This window comes from Schistocerca cancellata, chromosome 4 (assembly GCF_023864275.1).
Source record: "Schistocerca cancellata isolate TAMUIC-IGC-003103 chromosome 4, iqSchCanc2.1, whole genome shotgun sequence".
NCBI classification, from domain to species: domain Eukaryota; kingdom Metazoa; phylum Arthropoda; class Insecta; order Orthoptera; family Acrididae; genus Schistocerca; species Schistocerca cancellata.
In genome coordinates this window covers 361,001,067-361,014,751 of record NC_064629.1, presented here as the reverse complement: position 1 = coordinate 361,014,751, position 13,685 = coordinate 361,001,067, and the positions used below count along the sequence as shown (strand labels likewise).

The 13,685-nt window shown below is 38.6% G+C and overlaps 1 protein-coding gene across 1 annotated transcript in view; it reads right to left on the bottom strand.

The window, feature by feature from the left end:
* LOC126183857 (microtubule-associated protein 1A-like) overlaps positions 1-13,685 on the bottom strand; it is a 610,220-nt gene that overhangs the window by 219,623 nt on the left and 376,912 nt on the right. Inside the window, exon 6 of the mRNA XM_049926148.1 lies at positions 9,186-9,375. Coding sequence (XP_049782105.1) covers positions 9,186-9,375 — 190 coding nt within the window. The remainder of the gene's footprint in view (positions 1-9,185; positions 9,376-13,685) is intronic.

Below are 13,685 nucleotides of genomic sequence, written 5' to 3'. Positions count from 1 at the left end.
AGATAATTACATTTTGTTAATCTCATCATTTCCAAATGACCTTGGCATTCCTTTAAACTACATTTCAGTTTATAAGTTAATGCATTAAGTGTCACAAGTACTTGTGGCATCTTCAAGATGAGAGCAGTTATATTTAAAATAGTGATGTTGGTTCAAAGCTTGCAACATTTTCTGTTAAACATAATTTCATGTTTCTACTCATTTCATATCAGAATCTACCTTTAATGACCTCACTGTGAACAGAATTTTAAACAATAATCTTCATTTCTCTTTCCTTATATTGGTTGTTAGTTTTACAGTGAATCATAATACACTCTATGTGTGTGTGTGGGGGGGTTCAATGCACCATGAAGGAATTATCCAAATGGGATGGAAATTGATAGATGTTATGTACATGTACACACAAACAAATTATGACAGTTTCAGAAAAATTGGATGATTTATTCAAGAGAAAGAGCTACACAAATTCAACAACTCAATAATGTGCTGGTCCACCTGTGGCCCTTATGCAAGCTGTTATTCAGCTTGACATTGATTAATAGAATCATTTGATGCCCTCCTGAGAGATTTTGTGCCAATTTCTGTCTAACTGATGAGTCAGATCATCAAAATCCTGAGCTGGTTGGAGGGCCATGCCCATAATGATACAATTGTTTGCAATTGGGAAGAGCTTGCCAAAGTAGGGTTTGGCAAGCATGAAGACAAGCAGCAGAAACTCTCACCGTGGGCAGGTGGGCATTATTTTGCAGAAATGTAAGCCCAGGATGCTTTGCCATGAATGGCAACAACATGGGGTATAGAACATTGCCAGTGTACTACTGTGCTGCAAGGGTGCCATGGATGACAACCAAAAGAGTCCTACTATGAAATGAAATTGCACCACAAACAATCACTCCTGGTTGTCAGGTCATACAGCAGGCAGCAGTCAAGTTGGTATACCACTATTAATTGGGACATCTCCAGAGAAATCTCCACTGGTCATCGGGGCTCAGTTCAAAGTGGGGTTAATCACTAGATACAATTATACTCCAGTCAATGAGATTTCAGGCCAAATGTGCATGACACCAATGCAAATGGGCTAGCTGGTGTACAGAGGTCAACAGTAGTCGGCACAAGGGGCACTGTAGGTCAACAGTAGTCAGCACAAGGGGCACTGTGAGATCAGCCTCATTTCTGTGAGACACCTATTAATGGTCCTCATGGTCAATGAAGCACTAGTTGCATGTTAGATCAATGATAATGATGAATCCAGGGCTCTGAGTGCCACTCTGATGATTGCTAAGCTCTCAAGTTCTGCATCTTTCTAGGTCAACTGCTTCTTTCTTCATGCTGTTCCGTGATTGTTCACCCACTCCTACAAACACTGTCAAATAATGGTATCACTCGTACTCACATGTTGAGTGATTCACCAACTACTCCAACCACCCTCTTTGAGCCAACTATACGTCCTCTCTCAAATGCTGACATCTGCATGTATTGTTCATGCACCTGTCTGTGAGACACAGTTACTATCCAATTGAGTACACAAAAAAGATATTCACAAAGACTTTATGTACTGGTATTGACATGTCCCCAGTTTACCATCCTTGCCAGCTGCACAGTGAAATTGGGTTGCAGCATCACACATTCATCTGTCAGCCTCCAAATTGTATTTTGCATCAGTACCTGCATAGATACCCAACAAGGATCCAGTTTCTTAAGTAGACACAGCAAGTTGCTGAGTCAGTGTTTTAAATACAAGAATGTAGAACCTATCTAATTATGTTGGCCTATGTGTGCATGATACCAAGGATGATGAATGCAGTAATAGTAAAATCCATTCAACTCAAAGAAGGTTGTTTATTTGCAGATGAAAAATAGATACATTGTGTGGCTTGTCAACAGCTGTGAGTTGTACTTTCTTCTATTCTCTGAGGACTCATTCTTGATACAGGGATTTCAAAAAGTTATCTGTAAAAAGGCTGATGGAGTCTCATTGAATGGAGTGGCACAAAGAAACACTTGAAAGTATGTTTTCTGCTTACAATTGAACACTGTTGGTGTGTAACTTATTAACAAGTAACTATATAATTTTTCCTGCTATCGTAACAGATTGAAATTACTGGTAATTGTAAGCAGTATTATTACTGGCTGCTGCTGTTAGAATAGCCAATATTCCATATCTATTTTTCTTCAAGAAAATCACATTTAAATTGCCTTTCATCCTGTGTAAATTATAATGTTTGTACACAGATAATTTGTGTGGTTGTCTATAAATATGACATACTAACTGAATTAAATTCACTGCAATGAAATAAATGGAAACAGAGAGGATGAAATCAGAGAATGTGATGACATGAAATGATACTGGTGAAATTCATTCAGAAATACTTAACTTGCAATATATGAATATATCATGTCAAATGAAAATTTTTGCTAGACCAGGATTCAAATCCAAATATCCTGTTTCTTGTGAGCAGTCACAATAATAAATAAATAAATAAATAAATCATCACGTAAGCACAAGATCTGGGTTCAAATCCCACTCTGGCACAATTGTTCATCTGTTATATCATATTAAATACAAAATTAGCCACTTTAAATAATTGGGCACATGTCACACATTTCATCCTAGGATCAACTGGCCAATGGAAAATTTTACCAGCAGCCTGGCTGAATGAACTGTAGAGTTCAGGCAATTTCACACTCTCGCCTGTGAACCATTGGGGCCATCACCAATTTTATTTGTAATTGCTCTATTCAAAAACACACATTATGATTTTTAAAATCCAATTTAATTAATTCACAAAGGTCACCACCATCACTTTTTTATGTAGAGGCCAATTAGAGGTAAAAATGACTGTTCATTTTGTGGTCCTTTTTGTACACCTATCTATTGCCCAATGTTCCCTCTCTTTAGTGAATTTAACTGAACTGAATTTTATTTGATCCTGCAGGATAACACGTGTATAGTAAATGTGCGCCGTGCGGGATTAGCCAAGCAGTCTAAGGCACTGCAGTCATGGACTGTGTGGCTGGTCCTGGTGGAGGTTCAAGTCCTCCCTCGGGCATGGGTGTGTGTGTTTGTCTTTAGGTTAATTTAGGTTAAGTAGTGTGTAAGCTTAGGGACTGATGACCTTAGCAGTTAAGTCCCATGGGATTTCACACACATTTGAACATTTTTTGAGTAAATGTGCATGAAATGCAGGAAACATCAAAAACAAAAACATTTATTATAAATTACTTTCTAAGGAGCAATCATTTTGAGGATTATAAAAAATAATATACCCAAATTTAATTTAACAGATACCCTTTAACACAGTACAATTTCTTTTCCACCAGACAGTCTTTGAGTGTCTTTAGAAAGTCAGTGTCAATAGTATCACTACATATTAAGTGCATAATAGATCACAAAGGTCATCAGCATGCATTATAGCCCTTGATCATTTGATTTTATTTGATTTTTACTGATCCCAGAATGTCTTCTTTTTTTCTATTTATTGACTTTCAAGCTATGCCCATTCAGCAATCTCAACAATATGATGTCAGTTATAGCAATACAAATGTAAGGACTATATGACACCCAAATCTCTAACCTGGCAGGGAATAAACCCAGCCCCCTTTGCTTAGCAATCCACTTTTCTCACCATGCAGCTACTTAGGAGGACATTCCAAAAATTCTGTTATCTGACATTACACATGGGTATCAGACAAGCCACAATTACAAACTATATAAATATAATTAACTCATAATAAAAAAAAAACAAATTATGTCTGTAGAACAAAATATATTAGCTAAAAACTTGTGGTATTTAAGAAAACATTAGACTCATAATAACAAAAAACATAATAAAAACATTTAACTCAAATATTTTAGACTAATAATACATAAAATAACAGTTAAATCTGTAGAATTAACCAAATCAGCTATAAGTAAAGTCATAGTGCATGAATGGCTGGGAGGCCCTGAAGGGCTGGTTCAGCCACCTAAGGAAATGTTTTCCCTCTCCTTTGCAACTGCAGCCACCTTCCCTTTATGCAGTATGAGAGCTGTGTGTGGAAGTGTATTTGTTAGGTACAGGTGACTGTAATGGGTGCGTGTGTATTGGTGTAGTGTAGTGTATTGTTCGTGTTGGGGCCTACTCCTTTCAAAGAGCACCAAGCAGGCCACTGAGCTTAATGTCCCCATCTGGTGGATGGATGACCATCAAGAGTGTAGCACTCTCTCAAATCATGATGCGCTGCAAAGACATTTGGAACTTAATCCAGGACATTGGCACAAAGACTGTTGATCTGGGATGTTACACCACCACCCTTCTTGACTCAGCCTTAAAGGCAAAGAAAAAATTGTCAACAGTGTGTGGCAGACCCAGATGGTCACACATCCATGTACTGACCACATCATATGGAGCTTAACTTCAGCAATCTGAAGGAAAATGGTGTATCCATCACAACACAACCATTGAATAAATCTGCTATGAACTTATGGTATATATGGAAAATATTTAAATTCGTCATTTTAGACTTGCATTCATAAATTCTTCTACTAAACAGAAGCAGATCTTCTGTAGTAACATTTATTTTTGCTCTGAATTCTTCTCTATTCAACTTTAAGCTTTTTGCATGAATCACCTGAGTACAAATGACATCTCTGTCAATGCATTGCTGTTTTATACTTGTGTATGCAATACTGCTGCCATCTGTATATGTGCATATCACTATCCCATGACTTTTGTCCCACAGTGTTTTTATTTTTTTTATTTTTTTTATTTTGTGTGTGTGTGTGTGTGTGTGTGTGTGTGTGTGTGTGTGTGTGTTTCCAGCAGGCTTGTGTACGGGTCCAAGATGCTGTTGCAGTTACGATCAACATTTATGTATTGTTAGAAACTATATAATTTATGAAGAGGAGCAGAGGCTTTTTTTCGAAGTAGCTGTTAGTGTCCTGATATATATATATAGTCTAGAAGTATTTCCATATTCGTTAGCGTGAATAGATTCTCACCAGTCAAAATTTGTTTTTAATGTACTTTATAGAAGTAGCTTGCTTCTTCCTATTACTGTATAACTTAACTCCTTCCACATAGCTGAAGGCTCTCCATGATGGGATTTATGGAAAACGTTTTATCACTGAAATGCCAATTCTAACTTGTTTGCCAATTATGTTGTTGATGCTAATTGTAACTACAAAGTTGTTGTTGATTAATGTACTAGAATTGACAGTGACTTGAACAAGTAAGATCACTGTGGAAATTAGATAAAAGGAGCACAGCAGGGGATAAGATCTACTTTATAGCAGAAGTCAGTTAAAACTTCATATTAAAATTTATGAGAATTGTAATAGCCTTCACTTTTACTGCATTTAAATGCTGTAACAGAATACCTAAATGACTCATGAGACACCTGAAATTATCAGGAGAAACTCCATTAATGGCTGTAGGTGAAAGATGTTAGAAATTCATTCCATTTCAGTAGTCTTGAATATTTTTGTCTCAATAATGAGACATCATCAGAAGTACAAATGATATTACATGCACCAAAATAAACTGTGGTAGGATTATTATCATTCAAAGGCATATATGTAGAAAATTGCAGTAAAATGCAGTAGGCTGCAATAGAATTACATACTACCAGTGGTTGGTGAACACATTCGTAGCTGACTTCCAATACAAGTGAGCAAAAGTTATGTTTGCAAAGAGACAAAAAATTTCTGTATCTTTATCCTGCACAGTATGCAATAAATTTGTTACAACAATCAGTCACTATTCATGCAGTACCACTTTTAGACAATTAACTAATAGAAAATCACATTTAAGGCTAAAATTCATCGGAAGAATTCTTAGAAAATGTAGTCAGAACAAGATTGTCATTCATTTACTTAATGATATCCAGTTGGAGACATTAAAACAAAGACAAACAGTGATGAACCAGCACATTATGATAACTGCACACTGCAAGACTTAATGCTGCTTGGTGGCAGTAAAACAGTGGACATGGTAAATAAAGCATATAAGTGAAACAGAGATGGATGGAGAATCAATCCAGTGATGCTACGGGCCACGAATGAGGAAATTCACTATCATAAGTGATTCTGACAAAGGGGACATTGTTACAGCCCAGCACCTGCAAATGAATATCTTGTATATGGTTAAGCTGGTCAGTTCTCACATGCTACTATTATGAGTTTCTCTGAAAAGTAGCTGCACACAGTGAAGCCACAAACAGGTAACAAGGTATTGGATGTCCACACCTCATCACAGAATGAGGAGGTCAGAGGTTTGCCCACTCTGTGAAGCAGAATGGATGACAATCTGTGGCAGTCTGATGAGGGAGTACAATAGCAGTGCAAGCATATGCTTTTCAAAGCATATATTTCAGCACACTGTTGAACATGTAGTTCCATGGTTGACAACTGCTACGTGTTCCTACATTGAACCAATGACATTGTGAGTTACAAGCACAGTGGGCATGGGATGGTTAAGACTGGACCATGGATCAATGGAAACATAATGTCTGGTTGGATGAATCACACTGATGACTGGAGTTGCTGATGACAATTTCAGATCATCGTAATTTAAAGATGGGCCATAGTGCAGAAAGTGTCTCATCACTGAATGCTGCACTACAGAAACCAGTAAGCATCCATGCCTTTCAGAGCCACCCCCTTGCTGTGGATTACAGAAGTCATGCCTTGAATGTGTAACTCCACTCATCACACACCATAGGTCCTAGAGATTATCACAAGCATGGGACTAGCACTATTGGTTGTCAAAAGCCTAGAGAAAAGTTAATCTGGCCTGATGAGTCATAGTATACAATAGTATGTACTGATGACAAGTTATCTCTAAATCATAACTCACAGACGTGATGGAACCCAATTACCAACAGGGCACACTTTGGGGATGTACTTTAATGTGAAGATTGTTTTTGTTGAATGAATGGTCCCCCACAGATATCTGCATTCTTTCATTATTCACACATGGTAAAAGACCCAACAATCCAATTATGTGCATCCACCTGTTTGGTTCAAATGGTTCAAATAGCCCTATGCACTATGGCACTTAACATCTGAGGTCATCAGTCCCCTAGACTTAGAACTACTTAAACCCAACTAACCCAAGGACATCACACACATCCATGCCCAAGGCAGGATTCGAACCTGTGACCTTAGCAGCAGCGCAGCTCCGGACTGAAGTGCCTAGAACCACTCACCCACAGCAGCCGGCCATCCACCTGTTTACCTACAGTATTCCATGGAAACCTCGTGCCTTCAGCAAGGTGATGCATCACTCGTAACTTAAGTCAGCATAGATTGAGGAACACTCCATGTACTTGAGGGTGGATGGTGGCCTACGTTATCTGATTTCAACGAACATCACTGAGCAAGATGTGCATGTACCTTGGACTCAGCTCAACTTAATTCCCATGAGATGAGGGAGAGAGTTGAGTGGTCATGGATCAGGATTCCTTCCCGATACTTTGTGTCTCGCGGAAACCAAACTGTGATGCATGCTCCTGTATCATGGCAAAAGAATATTCTACACATTGTTAAATATATATCTGTCTCATACATTCTGTGTGTGTGTGTGTGTGTGTGTGTGTGTGTGTGTGTGTGTGAGAGAGAGAGAGAGAGAGAGAGAGAGAGAGAGAGAGAGAGAGAGAGACAGACAGACAGAGAGAGAGAGACAGAGAGTTGTAAGTGTGGGCACCTCCAACAGCCAACGGTGGAATCACCAATGCAAATGAAGCCATCAGTTACAGTTTTTAGAAACTTACAACACATGCACATTGTTACAATGTTCTAGTGACTGATACTGACAAGAAGTAGGGTGCGAAAGCTGGTAGAAAAGGGAAATGACTATTGATAGCAGCATCTTAAAAATAAATAGACATTACAGCTGGAGTGGACTGTCAAATGTGTAAAAGACGCATGAACACAGCAACTGGCTGCAGTTACTATAATAAAATCATGGGCATACTCCTTTGTGGGGGTGGTGGGAGTGGGGGGGGGGGGGGGGGGGTGGGGGATTAGGGAGGCAGCTTTCATCTCTCTCCCCATAGGAAAAAAATTGTTACTGTAAATAAAACATTCAAATCATGACCCACTTCTATAATAATTGATTCCTAATGGCAAAGCACCTAGAACACAGTTTTGAATGTTTGCTGGCATTAATATTGACATATGTTACATCATCAAGGTCACTTCCAACAAAATCTCAAATGTCTATTGTGTTTCTTATTACATGAATATATCTTTCACTTAGTGACACTAATAAAGTCATTCATGTCAGTAACAATTTAATGCAGTCCTTGACATCTACTTACAGACAGGTTGATGATCAAGGGATTTATTTTATTTATGTCTTTCTGTAGTATGACTTTCCACAGGGGCCAATGTGGGCAGCACAAATGAATCAGCAGACACACAGATATGGAAATATGTCTGCCCCTGTGGTGTTTTCATGTGTCCCTTTCCTCTAGTGGCATTTGACAAATGTTTGATCTCATGAGCAAACTGCATTTGACATCCTACAGGCAGCTGCACAGGTTGGTTACATGTGGCCCTTGCTGCTGGTATGGGCTCCCAGCATGCTGACTGCATATCTATAATATACTATCTATTGTATAAAACTGGTCTTCTGTGTTCTTGGTCAGTCTTGTGTTTTTGGTAATTTAGTTTCAATTTTTGCTCATTATTTGATGTAACAAGAGGCTGTGAAATGACTCATTATTTTTCTAAAAAAAGTCTCTTTTATAAGTGAATACTGAAAGATATACTGAAGATGTTGCAAAGGCTCAGTCACTAGTAGCAGTTTCTTACAAGTATGATTTTGTGCTTTGAGGAGATGGAAGCATTTCATATTATCTGAAGACAGTATCTGCTGTTGTTTTCACAATAAACTAGTCTGTAATAAAAAAAATGTAACAATTCCATAAAGAAGCATTTCAAGTAACAGAATATACCTAAGCAGAATATATAGGGAAAAAGAATTAAAAACAGTCTAATTTGCAGAAGAGTAGCAGTTTTATTTCAACGCTCATTGCAGCAGTTTTATTTCAACAATATCTTATTCTTATTATGTACACAGGTAGAGCAAAAGTTACTTCTAAAAACAAAATACCATGTTTCACTGAGAGCAAAACTTTATGAAGAAAATTAACACTAGGCATGCACATAATGTAAACTGTGTCAGGAAAATGTTCTTTACCTTGTACTCTCCAGCCTTTTTTCGTAGTTCAAGAACTTCACAATACCATGAGTCACTATGGGGCATATCAGATAGTAAAAGCTGTTGTGAAGAAGGATCTGCATGTTTCTTTTTGAAGAATTTTCCTTCTACATAATCATAATGAGAAAATGGCTGGAACTTTTTCTTGTATTCTGTTTTATATTCTTTCCTAATGAACAGAGAAAGATTTAATTTCAGTAAAATACACACATATTGGTGGAAAATATATGCAAATATTCAATGTTATAACTGAGGAAATCAGACACTGTTCTTTACCTATGTAACATATGAATTATGATTTCTGAAAGCCCTTCTTTCCCATATTTTGAAAGTTGATTTACTTTTTCTTGTTTTTATTGTTTATAATGGTATTTCCCTTCCCACAGTTTCAAAAGAAAAACATATAAGCACTTAAAGATAAACTGATATTTATCACACAGGGAATGTGTTGAGCAGCAGAGAAGGCATTCTACAGGGCAACAGGGTGAGTTGAATATATTTTTAATGCAAAGAGGCTCCCTATAGGAGAGAAAGTAAGATACCTATTGCCAGAAAAATCAGCCAATGATATGATTAACATACAACTAATATCAACTGGAGAAATATCACTCATGTTGTATTACTTGAGTGATAGGATGGTTTCTCCCAGAAACTCAAACCCTTTAAACTAAGAAAAGACATGAACTATACAGAGGTATATACACTGATGTCAGATTTTTATTTCATTGAATACACATTTAAGTTGGTCTAAAGTTATTGCTTGCAACTTCTCTTTGTCTGAAGTGACGTGGACTGCACACTTTGATATTTATTTTGCTGTTGTCTTGCCCTGTACGTAAAGCTCACACCTGGAGCTATGGAATCCTTAATATTGTAGTGACCTCAGGATTGACAAATCAGTTGTGAACAAACAAAAGACAGATTGTGTGCAAAACTTCCCTATATTGTGCTCTTTGCACTTTCTCACTGATCACATGCTTTTGCTTGTTGTAAGAAGTTTTCATGTTGTGTAAAGTAAAGTAAAATAATTATGCATATTCAGACAACATGTCTACATAATCATTGTAGTGTTTGTTTACTTTGTGTCCACAAAAATCCTACAGTGATGACCATGCAAAGGAGCACAGGAAATTAATAACCTCAAAGATGGCAGAAATGTCAGGCAGGAGACTACACATCAAAAAACACATATGGTACAGCATTCTGAGGCAAGTACACAAACTAATCATCATCCCATGCTACCTATGATGTCAGCACAAGGAAGGATCTCCAACCATGTTAAACAGCCTCCATTCTGGCCAAGGAGACCAGAGTTATGGTTCACTCATGTAGAAAACATTTTCAATGAGCATGGCATCAGGAATGATATGGAACAATTTCACTGTGTCATTGCTCACTTGAATTAAATTCAGATAGTCTAAGCAGAGGAAGCATAGTGAACTCATAGTTATATTCCTTTTAAAAAAAATGCCTTATCAAGCAAAGCATTTCATGTCAATGCCTGCAATACGGCTTCAGAGATTACTTACGGACATGCAATTGGGAAACAGAGCACCCAAGCATCTATTCCAAGGGTTTAGGTCACTGGTGAGAGTGCATTTGTTGATTGTTTTGGCAGTAGACATGGAGTTGCCACTTAACATGGCAGCAGATAATGTAGAAGCCTTTGTAAGTTGTTTCCAGTACAAAGTCCACAGCATAGAAGCAAAATACAACAGGGCGGAAGGCACCAAACCACACATACTAGGGGTGGAGCCACCTGATAGCCCAGATCAACTGTCTATGAGCGTGAAAGAGTTGAGTGCCTTAATTTTGGCACTTAAAAACATGCAACACACTGATGACATGAGACAGTGGCATAATGCATCCTTTCCTCATGATCAGGATGATGAGAGATGTTTTGAGAAATTCAGCTGGTGCCGGTATTGCCAATGATTCAGAACCAAAGCTCAAAAATGTGTAGCATCCTGCAGTCACCCGAATGCCTCTGACAGCCACTAAAGGGCACCAGTGGCTGTCACTCTCTTTTAAATAGTTTCTGTACCCACTATTCTCCTTCTGTGGCTACCACATTGGGAATTCTTGAGATATGCTTCCGTTAACTCCCGTGGAGTGCAGCCACTTGCACCACACAAGAAGATGTCTGCAAACAACTAGTCACAACAAATTCCCCACAATGCTACTGTTTGACAGAACCAGTGGTACAACACGCAAAACAATGAATGAATGGGACATAAGTGGCTCTGGTTTCGACCGCAACTGGTCAGCTCAAATCCATTTCACACAACGTGGTGACAAGTGTGACAAACTTCTCCCCAGGGCAGAATAATGTTAATATTCAGAAGGCACAGACCACTACCATTCCAGATTCTGATACAATAGCCACAGATGGAGTTAAAACACTAATAAACATAAGACACCATTGTTGAGGCTTTCATGGCTACTTGTTGACATTTGTCAATGTTTGGTTTCTGTCTCGGATTCTTTGGCCAACGGTTGTTTGATGATGTACAAGTGACTGGCATTGTCAAAGCTTCACCCTCCATTGTTGGTGGTGGACTGTCCATCATTAAACAAATGTTGGCCAAAGAACCTGAGACAGAAACCAACAGGCAGTTTGTCAACAAGACGCCACTGATCAACCTTTCATTCAAACATTTAGTAGGAAGCAGTTCAATTTGGCCCTCAGTTTGGACAAGAAGTTCCAGTGGATATTCATAGTCCTGAACATTACTGAACCTATAATAGGGGTGGATTACCTTCACCAGTTTCTATTAGCAGCAAATCTCCACAACAAGAAACTACTTTCATTAGCAACAGTAGAATCAACACAGTGTGACCAGAACTTGGATAGTATCATAGAAAAATTTCTACAGATTAAAACAGTAGACAAGGCAAGGTGCCTGGGCAGTCTATGCATTTAATTATGATATTGCCTGGACCACTGGTGGTGGCCAAGCTGTGCTGTATAACACAAAAAAATTTGTGGCTGCAAAAGAATACATTAATAAGCTGATCCAAGGGGATGTAATGGCACCTTTGGAGAGTCAGTGGGGATCACCACTATACATGGTGATCAAGCAGAACAGCACATGGTGTTTGTGCAGCAACTACAGAGCTCTGAACACCAGAACTGTGGCAGACAGATGTCATATTCCCCATGTGTTGCTTTTTAATAATGCTAGTGTGAAATCTCAAATCTTCAGTTCATTGATTGTGTAAAGGCCTATTCAAAAATACACCTGGATATACAAGAAAAGACAGCCATCACTACCCCAATCAGCCTGCTGAGTACCAATTCATGCCATATAGTTTGAAAAATGCAGCACAAATGGCAGAGTTTTATTCACCAGGTTCTCAGAGGCACTGATTATATGTGTTGTTATGTGGACAGTATTGTAGTGTTTTCAGAGTTGCTAGAGCAGCACAAAAATGATCTCAGACAGATTTTCCAATTCATATGCAGACACTGGGTTGCCATCAATAAACACAAATGCATCTTGGGAAAAAGCAATGTAAACTTCCTCAGTTTTAAGGCATCAACAGAGGCCATAGTTCCAATGCTTGAGAGGGTAGGAAACACTCACGAAGTGCTGATACTGAAGATGTACAAAGATCTGTGGTACTGCCTCAGAATGATTAGTTATTAGAGAAGGCACCTACCAAAAGCAGCAGAATCACAGGCATCTGCAGGAAAATATACCAAAGGAAAATATGTAATCAGCAGGAGGAAAGTGAGGTAGAGTCAAGGGCAACTAATGGCATTTAACTCAATTAAGGACTACGTAACTCAGGCAGTGCTCCTCACATACCAATGGCATTAAAGGTGGACATCAGCCAGGTAGTGGTAGCTTGCAGCAACTCGTACATGGGGCCTGGCAGCCCCTAGCATTTTTCTTGCAAATGATTACAGCAACACAGCAAACATTGAGTGTGATAGAAAGGAATAGTATGCTATATTATCTGCAATACAACATATCCAATCTGCAATACAACATATCCACAACTTGGAGGAAGGAAACACTGCACTGCCCACATGGACCATGCTCCACTTACTGCCTTCTTTATAAAGTCTCTACCCATGGCTCACCAAGACAATGTGGACAAGTGGACCACATTTCTCAGTTCATTGTTGTTGTTGTGGTCTTCAGTCCTGAGACTGGTTTGATGCAGATCTCCATGCTACTCTATCCTGTGCAAGCTTCTTCATCTCCCAGTATCTACTACAACCTACATCCTTCTGAATCTGCTTAGTGTATTCATCTCTTGGTCTCCCTCTACAATTTTTACCCTCCACACTGCCCTCCAATGCTAAATTTGTGATCCCTTGATGCCTCAAAACATGTCCTACCAACCGATCCCTTCTTCTAGTCAAGTTGTGCCACAAACTTCTCTTCTCCCCAATTCTATTCAATACCTCCTCATTAGTTACGTGATCTACCCACCTTATCTTCAGCATTCTTCTGTAGCACCACATTT